The sequence below is a fragment of the Delphinapterus leucas genome, chromosome 6 (genome assembly GCF_059928025.1).
Source record: "Delphinapterus leucas isolate spDelLeu-1000000601 "Yukka" chromosome 6, BTC_Dleu_Yukka2, whole genome shotgun sequence".
In the NCBI taxonomy this organism is placed as follows: Eukaryota; Metazoa; Chordata; class Mammalia; order Artiodactyla; family Monodontidae; genus Delphinapterus; species Delphinapterus leucas.
Genome location: NC_143134.1, coordinates 41,645,587 through 41,664,604, shown reverse-complemented (window position 1 = coordinate 41,664,604; position 19,018 = coordinate 41,645,587). Strand labels below are relative to the sequence as shown.

The 19,018-nt window shown below is 45.7% G+C and overlaps 1 protein-coding gene across 1 annotated transcript in view; it reads left to right on the top strand.

The window, feature by feature from the left end:
• LOC149748918 (BDNF/NT-3 growth factors receptor) overlaps positions 1 to 19,018 on the top strand; it is a 166,107-nt gene that overhangs the window by 74,881 nt on the left and 72,208 nt on the right. The window contains exons 3-4 of the mRNA XM_089912623.1: positions 1,423 to 1,553; positions 15,314 to 15,486. Coding sequence (XP_089768749.1) covers positions 1,423 to 1,553; positions 15,314 to 15,486 — 304 coding nt within the window. The remainder of the gene's footprint in view (positions 1 to 1,422; positions 1,554 to 15,313; positions 15,487 to 19,018) is intronic.

Here is a 19,018-nt window from a genome sequence, read left to right as displayed (position 1 = left end):
GGTGGGTTCATGGGTATTCGCTTTATTATTATTAAAACTACGGAGATATGCCTTGTATTTCCTTTTGAACTTTTGAGAGTTTGAACTGGCCTTTGAAGAGTGAACTAAGCACAGAGGAAGCTGGAGGACTATTTTTACTTTTTAGTCTATTATATATTTCTATTTCTCTTGTTATACTTAACACAATTTACAATTGGAAAGGAACTTTGTGGTGTCAAAGAAAAATCACGGACTCTGGATCCAGACAGACCTAAGTTCAAATGCCAACTCCTCCATTCCCATGCTATGCATCGTTGGATTTCTTGCAGACTTAGTTTCTCCAAGTATAAAATGTCGGAAGGAATGCTTCCCAGTGTGGTGAGAGTCAAATGAGAGAATATTGTCGGCTGCACATTCCAAGTTCTAGAGGGAGTCACAGTCCTTTTAAACTCTGCCATTCAGGGATGAGTTGTCCAGAAAAGCATGGTGCCATTGACCTGGTGGAAACCCTGGTCTAAGGGATCCAACACTTGATGTGCTGGGTGAAGAGGCCCAAGCTCACACTGCAGCTCCGTCCTCTGCACAGTCTCTTTTTGGGCTTCTCCACTGGCTCTGTCCTGAGAATCACTCACTCCCCTCCCACCTTGCACTACTGGGCTCTAAAGGACCCTGGACCACTTCCTGCCTCTTTCCCCAGTAAGGCGCATGGATGAGTGACATGGGCCAGCTCTGCTCTGAACGAGAGGGAGGAATATTCTCCCTTGCCCAGATACTTCTATTCTTGTCTCCTCTTAGCTTTGGAGAGCCAAGACTAGGACACAATCTTAGAAAGGAGCTAAGGAAGCCAGCCTTTTCTAGACATTTCTGGTCTAAACAAAAGGAGTCACTACGGCTCAACCATGGAGCCTACCTCAGCAGGAGGTGAAAAGTGAGGTGAGGACACAGCCTTAATCAGCAATGCACAGATCTTGCATTTTGCCTTTGTATCCTCTGAGCCTCTCTCCCCCAGGAGTCTGAGGGGGCTTAACAAAGACTTAAGGCTTCCTGGCGAGCTCTCTGCCTTTCCCACCAGACACGTAACTGACAAATACATGCAAAACATCTGGCCTGTGAGAGGCCTGCCATTAATATCCATTCCCTTCTCGTTTCTCCCCTTTCCTAGTCTGTAAAGCTCATTAACGACATGCTGCAGCCAACGGCTCGGTGGCTCCTCTAGTTCTATCAGAAACAATAATTCCACTCCGGAGAGCAAGCCAACGCCGCCACCTTCCGACCCTTTGGGGCGGACCTTGCGGATGGACACGGAGCTTCCCGTCTGGTTATCCTCGTGCGGAGGAGAGAACCGGGGGCCTGCAAGCTCAGGGTGCAGCCGCTGACTCCCCGTCCTCTGCCTGCAGCTCCACATGCCTCTATTCCAATGTCCATTCTGTCTTTGTTTTACAGTTGTTCAGCACATCAAGCGACATAACATTGTTCTGAAAAGGGAGCTAGGCGAAGGAGCCTTTGGAAAAGTTTTCCTAGCCGAATGCTATAACCTCTGTCCTGAGCAGGACAAGATCTTGGTGGCAGTGAAGGTAAGCGAACACCCCAGAACGTCTCACTATCCGTGGTCACACCCAGGTGTGGAGGTGATGCTTTATTTTATGTTATTGTAGTGGCCAATTCAGGAGCAAATTACATCTGCTGTGGTGGATGTGTTCAAATTCCTTTAGAGGAATGGACAGTGGGAAGGATATTTGGGGTGCAACCAACTGTCAGAGGTTCTGCTCAGGGACAACCTTCCAGTCTACAGGCTGTGAATGGCTCTGAGCTCCTCTTCCCGGTCAATGTGAACTAAATTCTGGATAGGGGTCAGTGAGGTCAAACAGAATCCAACCGGCTAAGTCTTGGAGACTCCACTGTCTCCTCAGGTTGCTTGGTGCTCGTCCAAGCTCAGTGGGAGCTCGTCTCCTGTTCGAAGGTTCTGGAAGGGAGACTGTGGCCTTCACTTCCCCTCTCAGCCTCAGTTCTGCTGAGAACTTCTGTTATACTTACTTTGTCCCTCCCAAATGTCTCCAAGGCCCTAGGCATGATTCCATCTGGGATGGGTGACATCTCTGGTAGATCCCACCTCCCTAGGAGACACAAGATTTTACACAGAAGTCTGAAAGTCCTTCATCATAGCCATGTCTTCGTAAACTCAAAAAAGGAGACCTGTTCTTCAATAAGATAAACATTATTGAAAGGGCTAAAATTTCCACTGAGCTCTCTAAATTGCAAGAATCAACATAAATAGCACAAAAGACTTCAGCATATCTTTTACACATGGCATTGTCAAAATTACAAAAAAAACAACTCACCAAAGTATAATATATAAAACACTTAAAATAGGCATATGTTTATAAAGTGAATTAAATGCCGAATGAATACGGATGTGGCTAATGTAATAAAATGTAACTTCTTGGCCTCACATGATTGAGTTTGGGTTTTTATTTGTTTGTTTGTGTGGCCAAACACAGAATACCTGTACAAATGACATTGATTTACTCATTATAACCAGGACAACTTTTTAAAAATGAGACATGTGTTCCATTACTGTTGTATTTAGCCTTAAAATACTTTAATACATGTGTAATGGGTAACAGAGGAGAGAAATTAAATGATTCTTGAACTTCCCCAGCCTGCACACTAAACACAGTTTCTGTTAAAGTTCATCCAGATGAAACACTGTGTATTTGCTTTCCTTGTCATCAAAAGTAACTAAGCCGACTGGCACGGATACTCTTAGACTCTCAGCAAAGGCTCCTAAAAAGCTGCACTCGGGGGCGAATAAAGGACAGACCTTTCTAGGGATGAGCAATGTAATATCAATCAAATAAACATCATCTCTAAGATAGGTAAATGGAGGAGGGGAGTGAGACAGAGGAGAGAAGAGGGGAAGGGGGATGCTAGAGAGATGCGAGGTGAAGTGCGGTGAGTGGCGTAAAGTGAGAATCCTGAGGGGACGCTGAGGATGCTTAATTCCTGCTGCTGCAATTGCTTCCTCTTTTCTTTCATTTACTCAAAAAGTTTGTTATTTTTTAAAGCACAAAATGTTCAGAACATTTGGCAGTGCTATATCTGCAGTCTTTGCTTTCTTCTGCTGCTATCTTTTTTTCCCCCCTTTGGAAAAATGGGACCGAAAGGTGCCTCTGTTTTTGTAGATTCATAGCCTGATGCAAGGTTAGAGCTGGAAGACACTTAGGGAACATATAAGCCTAGTCTAGCATGTGTCATAGGCAGGGAGACTGAAGGCCCTGGGGCCATGTTTCCCACTGATATTTGGAGGCCATCCAGGGAGCTAAGTCAGGCCTTCAGAAATTCACTTCATGGGGTCACAAGGTGAAATCTTTGAATGTGAGAAAATCCTGGGAGATTAGGGAAACCTAGAGGACAGTGTAGGAATAGCTGAAAGACCTCAGCCTGATAAAGAGATAGACTCACAGAATTTCTCAGTGGGTATTGCCTTTCATTTCCGTATCACTCCTAATTCTGCTCCTGCTTCGGCATACTTCTTGCGGTGTCCTTAAGGAGACTAACTCCATGGCGCCCTCAACTCAGACATTGCATTTCCTTCCAAACTAGTGCTAAAACAGGATTTCAGGGCTCGGGCTCATCATGATGAAGGATCAGCCAGCATCAGCAGTGTGTAGCCAGCTGTTCTGTCCACAGCATGCTTCCCAGCACTACTGCCGGTGAGGCTTCTTTCTGGTTTAAATCCCAGTCATAGCCCTAATCCCACCCCTGACTCCGACCCAGGCCCTAGTCCCCATAAACCTCCTGGCTTTGCCAAATAAATGTTTATAAATTAACGACCCGCGATGAGCGTTTGCTCTTTAATCAACACTGCTGAAAAACAAAACAAAAACAAAACCAGGGCTTCCCTGGTGGCGCAGTGGTTGAGAGTCCGCCTGCCGATGCAGGGGACACGGGTTCGTGCCCCGGTCCGGGAAGATCCCACATGCCGCGGAGCGGCTGGGCCCGTGAGCCATGGCCACTGAGCCTGTATGTCCGGAGCCTGTGCTCCGCAACGGGAGAGGCCGCAACAGTGAGAGGCCCGCGTACCGCAAAAAAAACAAGCAAATTTGTCCCTTTATCTCAAGTAGAGAGAGCAAAATATCTACAGCTTAAAAATTCATTTCAACTTCAAGGTCACACAGCTAAGAAATCTCATCTCAATGACCTTGAATGTGAACTTTTGTTGAAATTGGAGGCTTTGCTTACATTGGCCAGAATGATTTCAAGCTTCAGAGAGGAGGCCCATTTTAACTTTCTGGGATCCAGAGGCTACAGCCACGGAAGAAACGAGTCTGATTTTTCATGGGCTCCGGGATGAATTGGGTCAGAAAAACACATGAACCTTTCATAGAGCTGCCTCTTACCAGCCTGATCTGCTCATTTTTAGGCGTGTGGGCCAATTGAAAGTGTATTCAAAGACTATGTAATAAGCCTGGGAGGAAAATGTCTATGGTTCCGTCCTGACCACAATAAAGGGATTTTTTTAAAGGAATGAGACAAGCTGAACGTGGCCTCCAGGGCCTGCATAGCCCTTCACCTCTGAGGAATGGCTGCCAGGGCTGCTTCTCCTCCATTGGAGGCACCCAGGAATGTTTGACGGTCTTCCTGCCTGTTGCCTAGCAACCCCTGCAGCATTGATTATGCATGCTAAGAAATAGCAGCTATTGTCCTTTTTCCTTCTCTAGAAGGAACTGACTGGTTTGAAATCCGAGGTTTTGCTTTCAGACTGACAGATGTCAGGTTCCTGTAAATTCTGGCATCGCTTGCCCCGAATGACTTAAGGTTTGAGGGATCCACAGAAGCCAGTTTAAGGTGGGAGCGATCCTAAGGCATGCGCAAGCCCCTCAAGGGTGCATGGGAGGCTGAGCACGCCTCTCCCATTAGAGTATCTGCTTGTTTGGATCCAGCCGGATTGCCCTTTTCTTGATTTTTTGGAAGACCTTTGTTTTTTAGTGAAATGGATTTATCCCTTTCCACTGAATGACAACCGAAGAACCCACAGAGAGGATGAGAAGCAGAGAAACTGGTCTTTGATCAAAATGAGTTCCTTTACCTTTAAGTAACTCAATTGCCAAGGAAACACTGCATCACCATTTCCCTGCATTAGCTGTGGATGCGTTAACTAATTTTGGCTCCATCCAACCTGCATTTCAATAGCTACAATTCCTACAACCTTTCCTTGTGCTGTGAATGTGCGCTAATTTTCATTTTTTAAATACAGCCACAAGTGGGCTTTGTAGGATTCATGGCCTCTCTTCCCCCTCTCCACTAACTCAGGTGTACTTCTAGAAACAGAAAAATGGTGAACACAAGAGAGGCCTTAGGAATCATATCTATAATCCAAGTCCCATGTTTTATAAATGGCAAATCCAAGACCCAGAGAAGTTGAGTGGCTTCCTCAAGGTGTAAGTTAAAGCGAGTCAGGGATTCTGCACAGGAAGACTTGGCGAGATGCGAAATGGTGACATCTGAGTTCAGCAGGCACTTTCTTTAGCATCTAATGAAGGCCTTTTGTTTTTCATATTTCTGAATATTTGCTTGTCAGCAACAGAGGAAATGATGCAAGCGTTTTGGCAGAGTTGACTGATACACCCTGTGGCACGTTACCATGGGCCAGCCCAAAGTAGCATCCAGCACGCCGTGACCATGCCCGTGCCTGGAGGGCCCCAGTGCAGCCTCGGGGCCACACAGCTCCCACTCACCCATCAGCTCTCAGCTAGAGTTGCTCCTTCAAGGAGACTTCCCCTTGCTGCTCCCCGGTTGAGGTCAGAACTCCCAGTTCCACGTATTAAGGCCTCTGTACTTGTCCTTTACAGCATATGTCAAGGTTGTTAATTATACATGTATTCGTGGGTATATTTAATCAATGACATGAGTGTCTATCTTCTCCATTAGAGTGGCATATTCTTGAGGGTAGGAACCATGCCTTTTAGCACATTGCCTAATATATAGTAGCAGGCAATAAATGCTTGTTGAATGGATGGATGGATGGATGGGTTATTGAAATAATAGCCTTTTGAAAAAGTAAATAATTGGCAGTTGGCATTTCTAGGTAAGAAATAATTTCATGAGATTATATATATATATGATATAATCTAATGAGAAATCATTTTAGAAACGATTGAATCACTGTGCAGATATATAGAGCTATTATTGAAATTCTTTAGCTTAACTGATACATTTTGCCAATGAGGTCCAGGGAAGATAAATGACCTATCCAAAATTACATGGCTTGAATGAGATCACTTAATGTCAGACCTAGGACTAAAACTCCGACCTCCTCACCAGCCCCATGCCCACTGTGCACCACGTTTTCATGTACTGAATTCTACACATGCCCTAATAAACCGAACTGAGGAAATTCAACGTAATACCACTTATCAAGTAATACAAAGGAGTGTGTAGTTGTGCTTATTTGTGTGTAATGACGAGAGAGATTTTCATGTTTTCCTGGGTAGCAATGTAATTCAAGGCAATAGGTGGAAATAAGGAAAATGATTCCGGATGAGTGCTTTGGCCTCAGGAGGATACAAGCAAAATACCTTAATCAGTTTTGATAATAAGAGCAGTATAATATTCATTGAAAACCCAACTCAAGCTGGTTTAAGTAGAAAAGAGAATGTATTTGCCCAAGCTACTGGAAGACCTTGCTGCTGGTGCTCTAGCTTCAGGCACTGAAAGATCTAGGGCATCAGCAATTCTCTCTCTCTCTCTCTCTTTCTCTCCATCTCCTGGCTCTGCTTTCTTCTCTGCTGACTGTATTCTCTGGCAGGTTCTCCCCACACTATGCTAAAGACTCGTCAGCAGTGGCTCTGGGCTTAGATGCGGCCATCCTAGCAACCCAAAAGAGAGCTCTTCTTTCCCAACAATTATGCAAAAGTCGAAGGGCCAGCTCGTATTGGCTTGTCTTGAGTTGTTTCACCAGGCCCTCCAGACAAGGGAGTAGAATGTTCTGGTTATCTAGGCCTGGGTCACGTGCATATCCTTGCAAATGGAAGATGAGGTCAGCTCTAACCACACACATGGACCAAATGTAAGGAGGCATTGGTTCTCTGAAAGAATATTAGAGATGCTAAACAAAAAGACAGGGGAAAGAGATCTGACAGGAAAAACTGAAAGATGAATGACTCAAATAGGACCTGCAGGACCACTGGGCCTCACTGTGAATGAAGCAGCTGGGATCCAGAAGCTCACCAGGATCTGAGCTGGCCCTTAGGACGGTCCCTTTGTTATCCTCGCAGGAGGCACCAGGGCTCTCCTCCAGGCTTCCCTGCTGGTGTGGCGCAGCTGTCTCTCCCCTCCACTGTTCCCTAGCACTGGGCTGCTGCCTCCTGCCCGCTGCTGCTCCCACGGTCTCTATTACTCACCTTCAGATTCCTTAAGAAGGAAATGCCATGCCACCAGTTACTCCAGTCAGTGTTCCTGCCGGGCAGCTGCCTGAGGTCCAAGCATCCAAGGTGGTCATGTGACACAGGCGAGGCCACTTATGGGCCAGAAGCAACTAGAGCCAGTTGTCTCAGAATATGTGTAAGGGCAGTAGAAGAGCTCGAAAAAGACAGCTTATCCTTCAGTTCTGGAACAGGGAAACAATTTGTAAATGAGAAAGAGCGTCAAGAGTTCATCCATTCAAGTGCTTTCCCCAGGCAAGTTTATTTTTAAGGCAGATGGCTATTTTCTTTCTCCTCTCCTCCCTCCCTTCCTTCCCTCCTCCCTTCCTTCCCTCCTCCCTTCCTTCCTTCCCCTCTCCCTCCCTTCCTTCCCTCCTTCCTTCCTCCCTCCCTCCCTTCCTTCCTCCTCCCTCCCTTCCTTCCTCCCTCCCTCCCTCCCTCCCTTCCTTCCTCCCTCCCTTCCTCCCTCCCTTCCTTCCTCCCTCCCTCCCTTCCTTCCTCCCTCCCTTCCTCCCTCCTTCCCTTCCTTCCTCCCTCCCTCCCTCCTTCCTTCCTTCTTTCCTTCCTTCCTTCCTTCCTTCCTCCCTCCCTCCCTTCCTTCCTCCCTCCCTTCCTTTCTTCCTTCTTTCCTTCCTTCCTCCCTCCCTCCCTCCCTTCCTCCCTCCCTTCCTTCCTTCCTTCCTTCCTTCCTTCCTTCCTCCCTCCCTCCCTCCCTTTCCTTCCTTTCCTTCCTTCTTTTTATTTTCTACTGATAGTTGTCACATCAGTCTTCACATCTTGATTAACTGTGAAGCCTCTCAACCATTCCTTCCTCCTCCCATGTCCCCCTCCATTTCTCCATTTAAATTGGTGTGTGAAATCCCTGTTCCCACAAAATTGAAATTGATGATGACACGGTTAGTGTATTTAAGAGAACATTGGTCAGTGTTGCCCTAAAAAAATTGATTGTATTCCTTAACAGAATATAATGTTGCAGAAAGTACTATCAATTCCACCTTTACAAGTTTCTGGGAACAGAAATGGTAGAACTTTTAACAGTGGCTTGTTAAAAGGCTTAATCATCTTTATGGTCCGGGCATTGCTTAATAGATTTCTATGTCCTTTAGTGGAAGTTCATTCTTCCCTGGCGCATGTATGAGTGCATGTGCTTGTGTGTGTGTGTGTGTGTATGTACACACCCACATGTGCTGTAGGATGGTCAGTAACATTTTCCGTGTCAGAATCCCTCTTGTACTTGTCACGGCGGGCCCCCATTATTAAGTTTCTCCATCAATGTCCCTTTCCCAGTAACTTCAACTTTTAACCTTTGATGGGAGATCTGTTTTTTGTCTTGTTAATTTGTCCTGTGAACCCTTTTTTTCTGGCTTTTCTCCAATTTATCCACATCTTTTCAGAAATGCTGAAAACAAGCAGTGCGTTTCACTCTAATGAGGACTCATCTGATACAAAACATAGCTGGAGTATTCATTTCACTTCTCTGTATCTCTAGAACATGTACATTGTGATAGATGGGCTGCTTTTTAATTGACTTTAACATGACAGCAGAACTCGTAATCGAGTCATGGTCTACTGTGATCTACCAGCTCCTTTCTATCTAGTGGAATTGTCTCAGTCAATTGTATGCTAACATATTTAAAGCCTGTAAATATCTTGCAGTTGTCCATGTCGGAGGCCAACTTCTGATTCACTCTTTTGAGTCAATATTTCTCTAATATGACAGTTGCTATGAATTAGTTTCTCATCTTTCAAAGATTTAGCATTTGTAATATGCAACTCGATGTAATATACACGCACAAGCCATCAATTTTATCCCCCAAATTATTGCAAGTATTTTAAAGTATATGAATTAGAAATTAACCTCATGTTTCCCATTGGATGGTTGGCTTGTTAGATTTGGAACCATGAGAGCACCATTGTGAAAATAAACATGGCAGCAGTCAACACCCTGGCTGTGAATCTTGTATTTGATGCTGGCACTTGGTATAAAATTAAAGTCCTTGCAAAGGCCAGTTACATATGATTGGCTGGCCTTTGCCGTCAATCATATGTAACTGCCAAGTTACACAGTGTTGGTTTCTAGTACAGCGAGCACTATCTGAGTGTGTGTGTGATCCTTACTGGTTTTATACAGTCATCTAATTAGCTTTTACATTTGTAGGAATGTTGGGGAGACAGCTACTACACTCTTCCTAGTTTCTGAGATTTTCTTTCTATCAAGCTCTTTCTATCTCTGAATTTATTACAATATACTCCTCAAAAGTTCACTTTTGTAAGCATTGGTTAGAAGCTTCCTCTACTTTTCTTTAGAGGAGACCCTGTAAGTTAGAAGAATCACATAGCCTCGTGACTGTGGCTTACCCTGAGTACTTGAATAATCATTGCCTCTAAGGACCTTATAGGGAGGGTGTCTGCCTTAACTCTATTTCAGTTTAGCATTGTTTTCCAACATTCCCAAGAAGTAGGTTGACCCATTAACAGCTTACTAAGGTGACTTTTATAGAACCGGTCTGTCCAATAGAAGTATAACGTGGACCACAAAAGCAAGCCACATTTCTGTTTTAAAATTTCCTAGTTTACATGTTAAAAAGTAAAAAGAAACAGATGAAACTCATTGTATTGATGTGTTTTATTTAATTCAACCTATCTAAAATATCATCACTTCAATATACTATTAATCTAAAAATATTAATGAGGTATTTCATGCATACCAAGTTTTCAGAATCTGAAATCTGTATTTTACACACATCTCAATTTGGACCGTATTTCAGATGATCACTAACCACACGTGGCTATTGGCTACCATATTGGACAGTGCAGGTCTAGAGGATATCAGAAGAGTAAACAGTCTCCATTAGCAACAGATCTTGACCCAGAAGAGCTTAGGCATGTGGACAAACATTCTAATGCATCTTGGTTGCCTCGTAGGAGGGTTTACTCATTTCTGTCTCTGCTTTAAGCACAGTGGTGTGCATTGGGCATTGTGAGGTTTTGCCATAATAATCTCTTCTTTTTTTTCTCTTTCACCTTAACTCTGTTGCTATGCTCTCTAAAAAGTATAGGAGAAGAATATGACATCAGTATTTTAAAAAGGACACAATCTTCGTGTTACCTTGTGCCTCCAAAACCACCTATACTTTGAAATGCACAATCATTTGTCATGACTCACAACATCCAATCACACCAATGATTTCAAATAAGTGATCTTGCCTCCCCTACCAGCTTCCCATTAGCCTTAATATTCTGCAGAAGCATTTCAGACGAATGTTAAGCTTCCTTTTGTTTTTATTTTCTTACTTCTATTTTACTTTCACTAGTTTCTCAGTTCTGTGCTTGACTTTATGTCATGCTAACCCACTCTTCCAACTCTGACTCAGTGTGTGCTCCAGACGGCAACTCGCTGCAGCTCAGGATAAGACCTCTCCCTTGAGAATGTCTTCAGAAAGGATGGCATCTTTAGAGTGTCAGGAAATTCACCAGGAATAAGAAGAAATGAAGCTACAAAGCAGACACTAGGAATAAGAAAATAGCAATGCTCAGTGATGGGGCAAATATGCCTGTCAAAATGAAACTTCAGTGGAGGGAGTTGTCAGTGAGGGAAGCTGCCGCCTCATGTCCATTGCCAAGGGACACAATCAGCCATGGTGCTAAAACAGAGATGAATTCTATAAATAGGGTTGATAGCGGGATTTTTCCAGCTTCTGATTGCTGTCTGGCTATGGTTCCACCCTTAGAAAAATTCTGTCCTTCGAGTGCCAAATTCAGAAGATGATTTTGCCCAACTCGTTACCGCCATATTTTCTGAATCTCTTAAAATAGAATTGGATTATAATTTAGAAAAAGAACTTGACATGTAAAAATGGATGGGCACATAGGATGAGGCCAGGTTTGTGAAATGCATTGGTCCCATGAATAGTGAAATCTCCTCTTAAATTCAGAAATGTTACTGAAGCACAGTTTTTAACATTGCACTAAGAGCGGAGTCTCTTCGCATAGGATTTTGCTTTGAGGAAATGGAAATATGAAATGCTTGTTAAGTCTTTCAGTTTGGTCCCTCCCCAGTGAAAATCCTATCTTCTTTCCCACTATACCCCACTGTCTGACATCCCCCCACCTCTTTCTCTAACACGCACACACACAGACACACACAAAATTTAGCATTCTTGAATCAACACTACATAGCTGAAACTTGAGAAGAAAATTTACATGCAGAATTTGTCCATGCTTTGTGAAAATGACCTGAAAGTTTCATTTGCCTTCTCCAACACACGGTTAAAGATGGACCAAGGCCATAGAAATAAGCTATCTCAGCGACTCAGAGAAGCCCCTGCATAAAAAGACTGGATCTCTGAGAAAACTCTGCAGGCTTCAAGGGATTTCAGGAGGGAACCAGTGGCAGACTCAGGGGCACTTTCATGCCTTGGGCTGGCCCCCTGCCTTATCCATGCACCTTCTGGCCTTCTTGGATCCTAGAGTGAGCAAATTGAATGCAACTTGGTTGGAGTTTCAAAATTCAAATCTCCCAAATATCTGTCTGTACCAGGGAGCCTGGGAGGCATCTCAACTTAGTCTATCTCATCCAATCCTCCCAGGGACCCTGTGAAGTAGATGATATTGTTACCCTCACCCTACAGAAGAGAAAACCAGAGTTCAGAGAGGTCCAGGGCAGAGCCAAAGTCTGTGTTCTCCTTTCAGTCAAAGGCAGATCCTCACGCTATGGTACCCAAAGGGGAGGAGTTCTAGCTTCTCATCAAAAGGTCCAGGTTTAAACCCTGGCTCATTGCACAAATAAATCTTGAATACCTGCCATGTGCCTGGTGCCATGCCCAATGCCGGCAGTGTAGAGGTGGAAGGCACAGTCCCTGGGTCAAGAAGCTCACCATATACACCAGAGATAAGCAAATAAACATGCAGTGAGAATGTACTGTGGCTGGCAATATGATAGAGGTGGATACGAGGTGTACCTAGAAGGGTCATCCAACCTAGCCTGGGAGGCCAGGCCGTGGGGATGTGACAATGATGAGGGGGTCAGCGAACCCACCTTTGAGAACCCACCTTTCTCAAAAAGGTGATGGCCAAGCCCAGTCTTGGAGGACTGCTAGGTGTTAGCCAGGTGTATTCGTTGTTATGGCTGCTGTAGCAAACTACTACAAACTCAGTGGCCTAAACAACGCAAATTGTTTCTCTCACAGTTCTGGAGGCAGAAGTCTGAAATCAGTTTACTTAGTTAAAGTCAAGATGTCCTGGCTCCTTCTGGAGGGCCTAAGGTAGAATTTGTTAGAATTTGTTTTCTTGCCTTTTCCAGCCTTTAGAGATGCCCACATTCCTTGGCTCATGGCCTCTTCTTCCTTCTTCAAAGCCAGCAGCACAGCATCTTCTCTCCTCTCTGACCTCTGCTTCTATCCTAATAGCTTCTCTCTCTTCCCCCTCCTGCCGGTGTCTTAGAAGGACCCTTGTTTATGATGACACTGGGGCCCACTCGAATAATCCAGGCTCATTTCCCCATATCAAGATCCTTAATCATATCTGCAAAGCCCGTTTTGCTCCCTGGTGGCGCAGTGGTTAAGAATCTGCCTGCCAACGCAGGGGACGCGGGTTCGAGCCCTGGTCCGGGAAGATCCCACATGCCGAGGAGCAATTAAGCCCGTGTGCCACAACTACTGATCCTGCGCTCTAGAGCCTGTGAGCCACAACTACTGAAGCCTGTGTGCCTAGAACCCGTACTCCACAACAAGAGAAGCCACCGCAATGAGAAGCCCGCTCACTGCAACGAAGAGTAGCCCCCGCTCTCCACAACTGGAGAAAGCCTGCGCGCAGAAACAAAGACCCAACACGGCCAATAAATAAATAAATAAATTTATTAAAAAGTCCCTTTTGGGGCTTCCCTGGTGGCGCAGTGGTTGAGAGTCCTCCTGCCGATGCAGGGGACACGGGTTCGTGCCCCGGTCCGGGAAGATCCCACATGCCGCAGAGCGGCTGGGCCCGTGAGCCATGGCCGCTGAGCCTGCGCGTCCAGAGCCTGAGCTCTGCAACGGGAGAGGCCGCAACAGTGAGAGGCCCGCGTACCGCAAAAAAAAAAAAAAAAAAAAAAAGTCCCTTTTGCCGTGTAAGGTAACATTCATAAGTTACAGGGATTAGGATGTGGATACCTTTGGGGCGGGGCATTATTCAACCTCCAACACCAGTGACCCTGACCAAGTCAGCATCCCAGGCAGAGGGATCAACACGGGCAGGGGCAGGGGGACATGGCCCGTGTCATTTGGGCAGCTGCAGACATTTCATAAGGTGGAAGTATAAGTTTCAAGACAGGCATGTCAAGAGATCAAGCTGTACAGAGATGCAGCGGAGCCGGTTCATTCAGGCATTGTGTTTGGAGCTTGAATTATCATTGTGATGTATCACCCTATTTGCTCATGAATGTCTGAGGCCCCTGTCTGGGTCATTGTCTTCTTGATGCCACCGCAGCTCTGGTCAGTGACTGACACAGGACAGGAGCTCCGCGTGTGTGCATGGCACCCACAAATGCCAGCTGTGCCCTGCTGTGACACCGTGGTGGGTGAGCAGAGAACTAGAGGCACCAGAGGCCAGCTGGCATGCTCCTGGGCATTGTCTTTGTGGCAGCATGACTGGCCTTCTTGAGCTCACTGGCAAGGGTGTTTCCTGAGCCAGCAGTGTGTGTGGGCACACGTTGGGGAAGGCTTTTTGGAGAGCTTACATAATAAAGACTGGCAAAGTGATCATTGTTGAAGCTGGAAGATGGGTACATGAGGGGTCATTATGATCTTCTCTCTACTGAATATTTCCATAATATAAAGCTTTACAAAGGTTATATGAGCAGAGGCGAGGTGTGCAGAGCAGCCTAGAAAGTACAACCAGCCCCCAAATGGGAGAGATGTCCGAGGTAGTAATTGGGACCAGGGTTAAAAAGGATGAAGGTGATAAAAAGTTAATGTCTGCACCTTGCACCCATCAGAATGGCCATCATCAGGAAGTCTACGCATAATAAATGCTGGAGAGGATGTGGAGAAAAGGGAACCCTTCACATTGTTGGTGGGAATGTAAACTGGTACAGCCGTTATGGAGAACAGTATGGAGGTTCCTTAAAAAACGAAAAATAGATTTACCGTATGATCCTGCAATCCCACTCCTAGGCATATATCTGGAAAAGAAGAAAACTCTAATTCTAAAAGATACATGCACCCCAATGTTCACAGCAGCACTATTTACAATAACCAAGACATGGAAGCAACCTAAATGTCCATTGACAAATGAATGGGTAAAGAAGATGTGGTACGTATGTACAATGGAATATTACTCAGCCCTTTAAAAGGACGAAGTAATGCCATTCGCAGCAATATGGATGGACCTAGAGATTATCATACTAAGTGAAGTCAGACAGAGAAAGACAAATATTTGTGGAGTCTAAAAAATGATACAAATGAACTTATTTACAAAACAGAAATAGACTCACAGACATAGAAAACAAACTTATGGTTACCAAACGGGAAAGGAGGGGGGGGGTGGATAAATTGGGAACTTGGGTTTAACAGATAACAGATACACACTACTATATATAAAATAGATAAACAAGGACCTACTGTATAGCACAGGGAACTATATTCAATATCTTGTAAAAAGTTCATGTCTGTCACTTAATGAAAGAACATCTATGTAAATCCTTCATAAACTAAACCTTTGCGTACCCAGAAGGAACTTTTCCTCAGTTATTCATACAAACATTATTTCCTCAGGAATTAGGCTAGTTTTTCAATCTTTTGGGTGATACATGAGATGAATGTCCTTCCCATCCAGGAACCTCAAAGCCCCCTAAAGGAATTCCTCTCAACGCAGCTTCCCTCTCACGCCCTCAGTCTAAGCTGTGTTGGTTTTCTCCCCTCTGCCCTGGTCCCCAGACGCTGAAGGATGCCAGCGACAATGCACGCAAGGACTTCCACCGCGAGGCTGAGCTGCTGACCAACCTCCAGCACGAACACATCGTCAAGTTCTATGGCGTCTGCGTGGAGGGTGACCCACTCATCATGGTCTTTGAGTACATGAAGCACGGGGACCTCAACAAGTTCCTCAGGTATGGGGGGCACCGGGGGCCACGTGGGAGGTGGGCTCCAGACAGCCTGGGGGTGAGGAGAGGGGGCTTCCTGGGAAGGACCAAGGGGCCCTTGGACCTTTCTCTGGAACAGCCTGTCCTGGTGACAACATCAATGCCTACTACAGAGAAAGAACCTGAGGCCACTGCATTGCTCCTTTTCCTGAATCAACAAACTCTACATAATGTGATAGTAATGATTCCACTCCGTTTCACCTGTGTTTATTGAGCGTTGCTTCATTAAATGGTACATGACATGTGCATTTGAGATGGGCCCTAGGCTCTGTAGGAGTTTGCCAGGTGGATAAGGGAAGAATGTTATTGGGGCGAAGGGAACAGCAAGAGTTCAGGCACCCAGGTGTCACAGGGAAAGGTCTGGTCTGGTGAGAGTGGAGAGTCTGGAGATGCCAAACAACACAAGAAACCAGGGCAAAGGGAGGTGGAAAAGGGGGTAGGAGGGGTCACGGCTGGAAAGGTGAGCATTTGGACTTTACTCTGAGGACAGAAAGAAGAACCAGTAAGTCAGTTGGTCAGAGGATCGAGTGCAAAGAACAGAATCAAAAGAGCAAAACATCTAGGAGGAAGGAGGTAAAACGACATTGGACAGGACCATTGAAGACTGAGGATTGGGGCCCTACTGAGTCCCAGAGGTCAGAAAAAGATGGTCAGCTTCGACACGAGAGGTTTTGTGACCAGCGGGGAAAACTGGAAGGCAGCAAAGCGAGGAAAGAGAAAATGTCGAGGATAAAAGGGAGTCGTTGGGTTGTTAAATAGCGTTGTAACTTGGATTTCTAGCATGGGCCTAATTGGGTTTTGGTTCAGCAGCGGGTTCTCAGGAAGTCCCTTCCTTGGGGTGATGGGTGCGGGGGCCCGCGAGGGGCCTCGGGATAGAGCAAGTGAGAGACGGTTTCGAGTGTGCATAACCGGGGGTGGGGTGCGCGGGTGGGCGGCGCTGCTTTGAAACAGTGAGGACAACGGTGCAAAGTAAAAGGGATCGCAGGGCAGCGTCTCTCGAGGAGATAGTAACGATCCGGGCAGCATGCTCAGCTGGAGTTGAATCTCAGCTCTGGCATTTACTAGCTGAATGACCTTGGGCAAGTCTCTTAGCTGTTGTGATGATGATATTGAGCCAGCAGGGTAGGCAGGAGGGCTGAATTAGAATAAATAGAAAGCTCATAGCATAGGAGCAAGTAAGAAGTTTTCAACAAGCAGAAGCTTGAATTCTGCTAGTAGTGATTTCTAGTTATACACCAGCTGAGAGAAATCAAAAGGAGAGCTGAGTTTGATGAGAGAGACAGGAAGCTGGTGGTCACCCTGCCGGAGCCCATAGTGAGTGTCCTCATCCTGTATCTACCAGGGGAGAGAAGAAATGTGCTGATCCAGACCCTCCTTGGTGAAGGAGAACAAGCGATGCTTTCACTTGCATTAAGCAGAGGCACGATGGAAGCCGCACATTTATGATCTCGAACAAGGGAAAGAGTAAGAGGTCCCAGTAGTGAGGGCTGTGAGACCCGGGTTCTCCCTCCTATTCCGCATCAGATGCTTGGGTCCCTTGGGTGGGTCCCCAGCCACAGCACCTCAGCCACCAGAACTCTCAGGTGGGTCTGAGTTAGATACTCTTAAAGTCACATCTGGCTCTAGCACACTGTTTTCTTTAAAATATAACTAATCTTTGAAAGATTAGTATAATTTAGAAGAAATAAGAAAGATGTTCCTCACTGGCCTCAGTTTCCTCACCTGTAAAATGGGTGTGATAACACCCATTTCAAGGCCTAGTGTCAGGACTCTTGTGATGGCAGGTAATCAATAGATGTTGTCCCCACAACCCTTCTTCTCTGACACATTTTCCTCTTTATTTTGGCTGAGGCATCCGTAATCCCGGGGAAGTGATGCCTTTTGCGTTACAGCAGCACCTAGACTGCTCTGTCCTCCTCTAGCTTCTACGGGCACTGAAGAGAGCTGTCCACAGAAATCGGCACCAGTAGCTTCATGCAGCCCCTGGAAGGTTCAGGAACTGTACAGTTTAAGGAATAAGTCAATTGCTGAGACAACAGTGGAAGGGTAAGAGAGTACTGCTGTGTTTAGAAATGTCATCCCATGGTTTGTACAGTCTGGATCATTTTGACCATCCCTAGCCTCGTGAATACATGTGCACGGGTGATAGGGGAGAGGATGATGGGAGCTTTTGCACATTATCTTGACAGATCTAATGTGAAAGGAAGAAAAGAAGCTGAATTTGGTTGAGGTCTGCTGCTTATAGAGCTAATTTCCTTTGTTCCCATGTTTTAGGATATGTCCCTAACTTAAAATGGTACTTTCCAAAAACTGTAGCATAATAAATTCAAATGTACTCACCTGGATGCAATTAAATGCCTCTGTGAGCTCAGACTGTGTGTGTGTGTGTGTGTGTGTGTGTGTGTTGATTCTTTCAGTTCCATCCCTTGCTCTCCTTCCTGCCTTCCAGAAGGAGCAGGCACCTAATTCTCCCTTGGCAGCTTGCACAGGGCATGGAACTGCTGAAAACCTCCTGTGCTCCATTTCAGAATCTGCTGAACTCTGGGAACAAGAGCTTTTCCATGCCAAGAATCAGGTTCTCAGGTCCAAGGATGTGCTGTGAACTAGTCTGTCCTCTCCTTCTGGAAGGGAACCCAGCCCTTACACTGCCATGAATGTGTCCCCAAATGTCATTGGAACTGCCCTATAAAGACAGCTGTCTACAATTACCCTCCCACCCTTTTTATTCATCCAAAAGCCATACATTGAGAACCAACATGACCAGGCCCTATGCTAGGTTGACTGGGAGATGAGCAGTCAAACATTGTCCTTGCTTTCAAGGAGATGACAATGTTTCCCCTTAGAATTCTCCTGAATTCCCTTCCAATGAGGGAAGATAGAGACAGCTTTTTTTTTTTTCCAAGAAATAACAGCTATTTATCAGGAATTCCCCGGTGGTCCAGTAGTTAGGTAGGATTCAGCGCTTTCACTGCCAGGGCCAGGTTTGATCCCTGGTCAGGGAACTAAGGTCCTGCAAGCTGCGTGGCAAGCTAATTATTTATTGAGCCTTTCTAAGCATTGTAAATGTTTTGAATGTATCAGCATAGTAAGCTATTATTACCATCATTCCCATATTACAGTTGAAGAAAGTGAGTCAAGCAGTTAGTAAGTGACAGAGTTGAGATTCAAACCCATAGCCAGGGCTGCAAAACCCATAGTCTTAACCATGTCAGTACTTCCTCTTGAAGGCCATTAAAAGACCAGAAGGAAAGCAGTGTCCTGTAGAATTCTGGAGCCAGAGGAGTGTGGCTAAGTGCTGCCGTCCCCCTCATTGGGAGGCAACAGGCCCAACAAGGCAGGGTGGGCAGCCTCCCTCATCAGAATCCCGCTGAACCTACTACCTGCTCCCCGAGCCAGGGCACCGGTGGTGCTTTCCCCTCTTACGGTGTGTTCTCCTGGAAGAGGTGAAATACGTTTTTATTTCCAAGAGCTGAGGGGTAACCCGTGGAGTGAAGCAAAG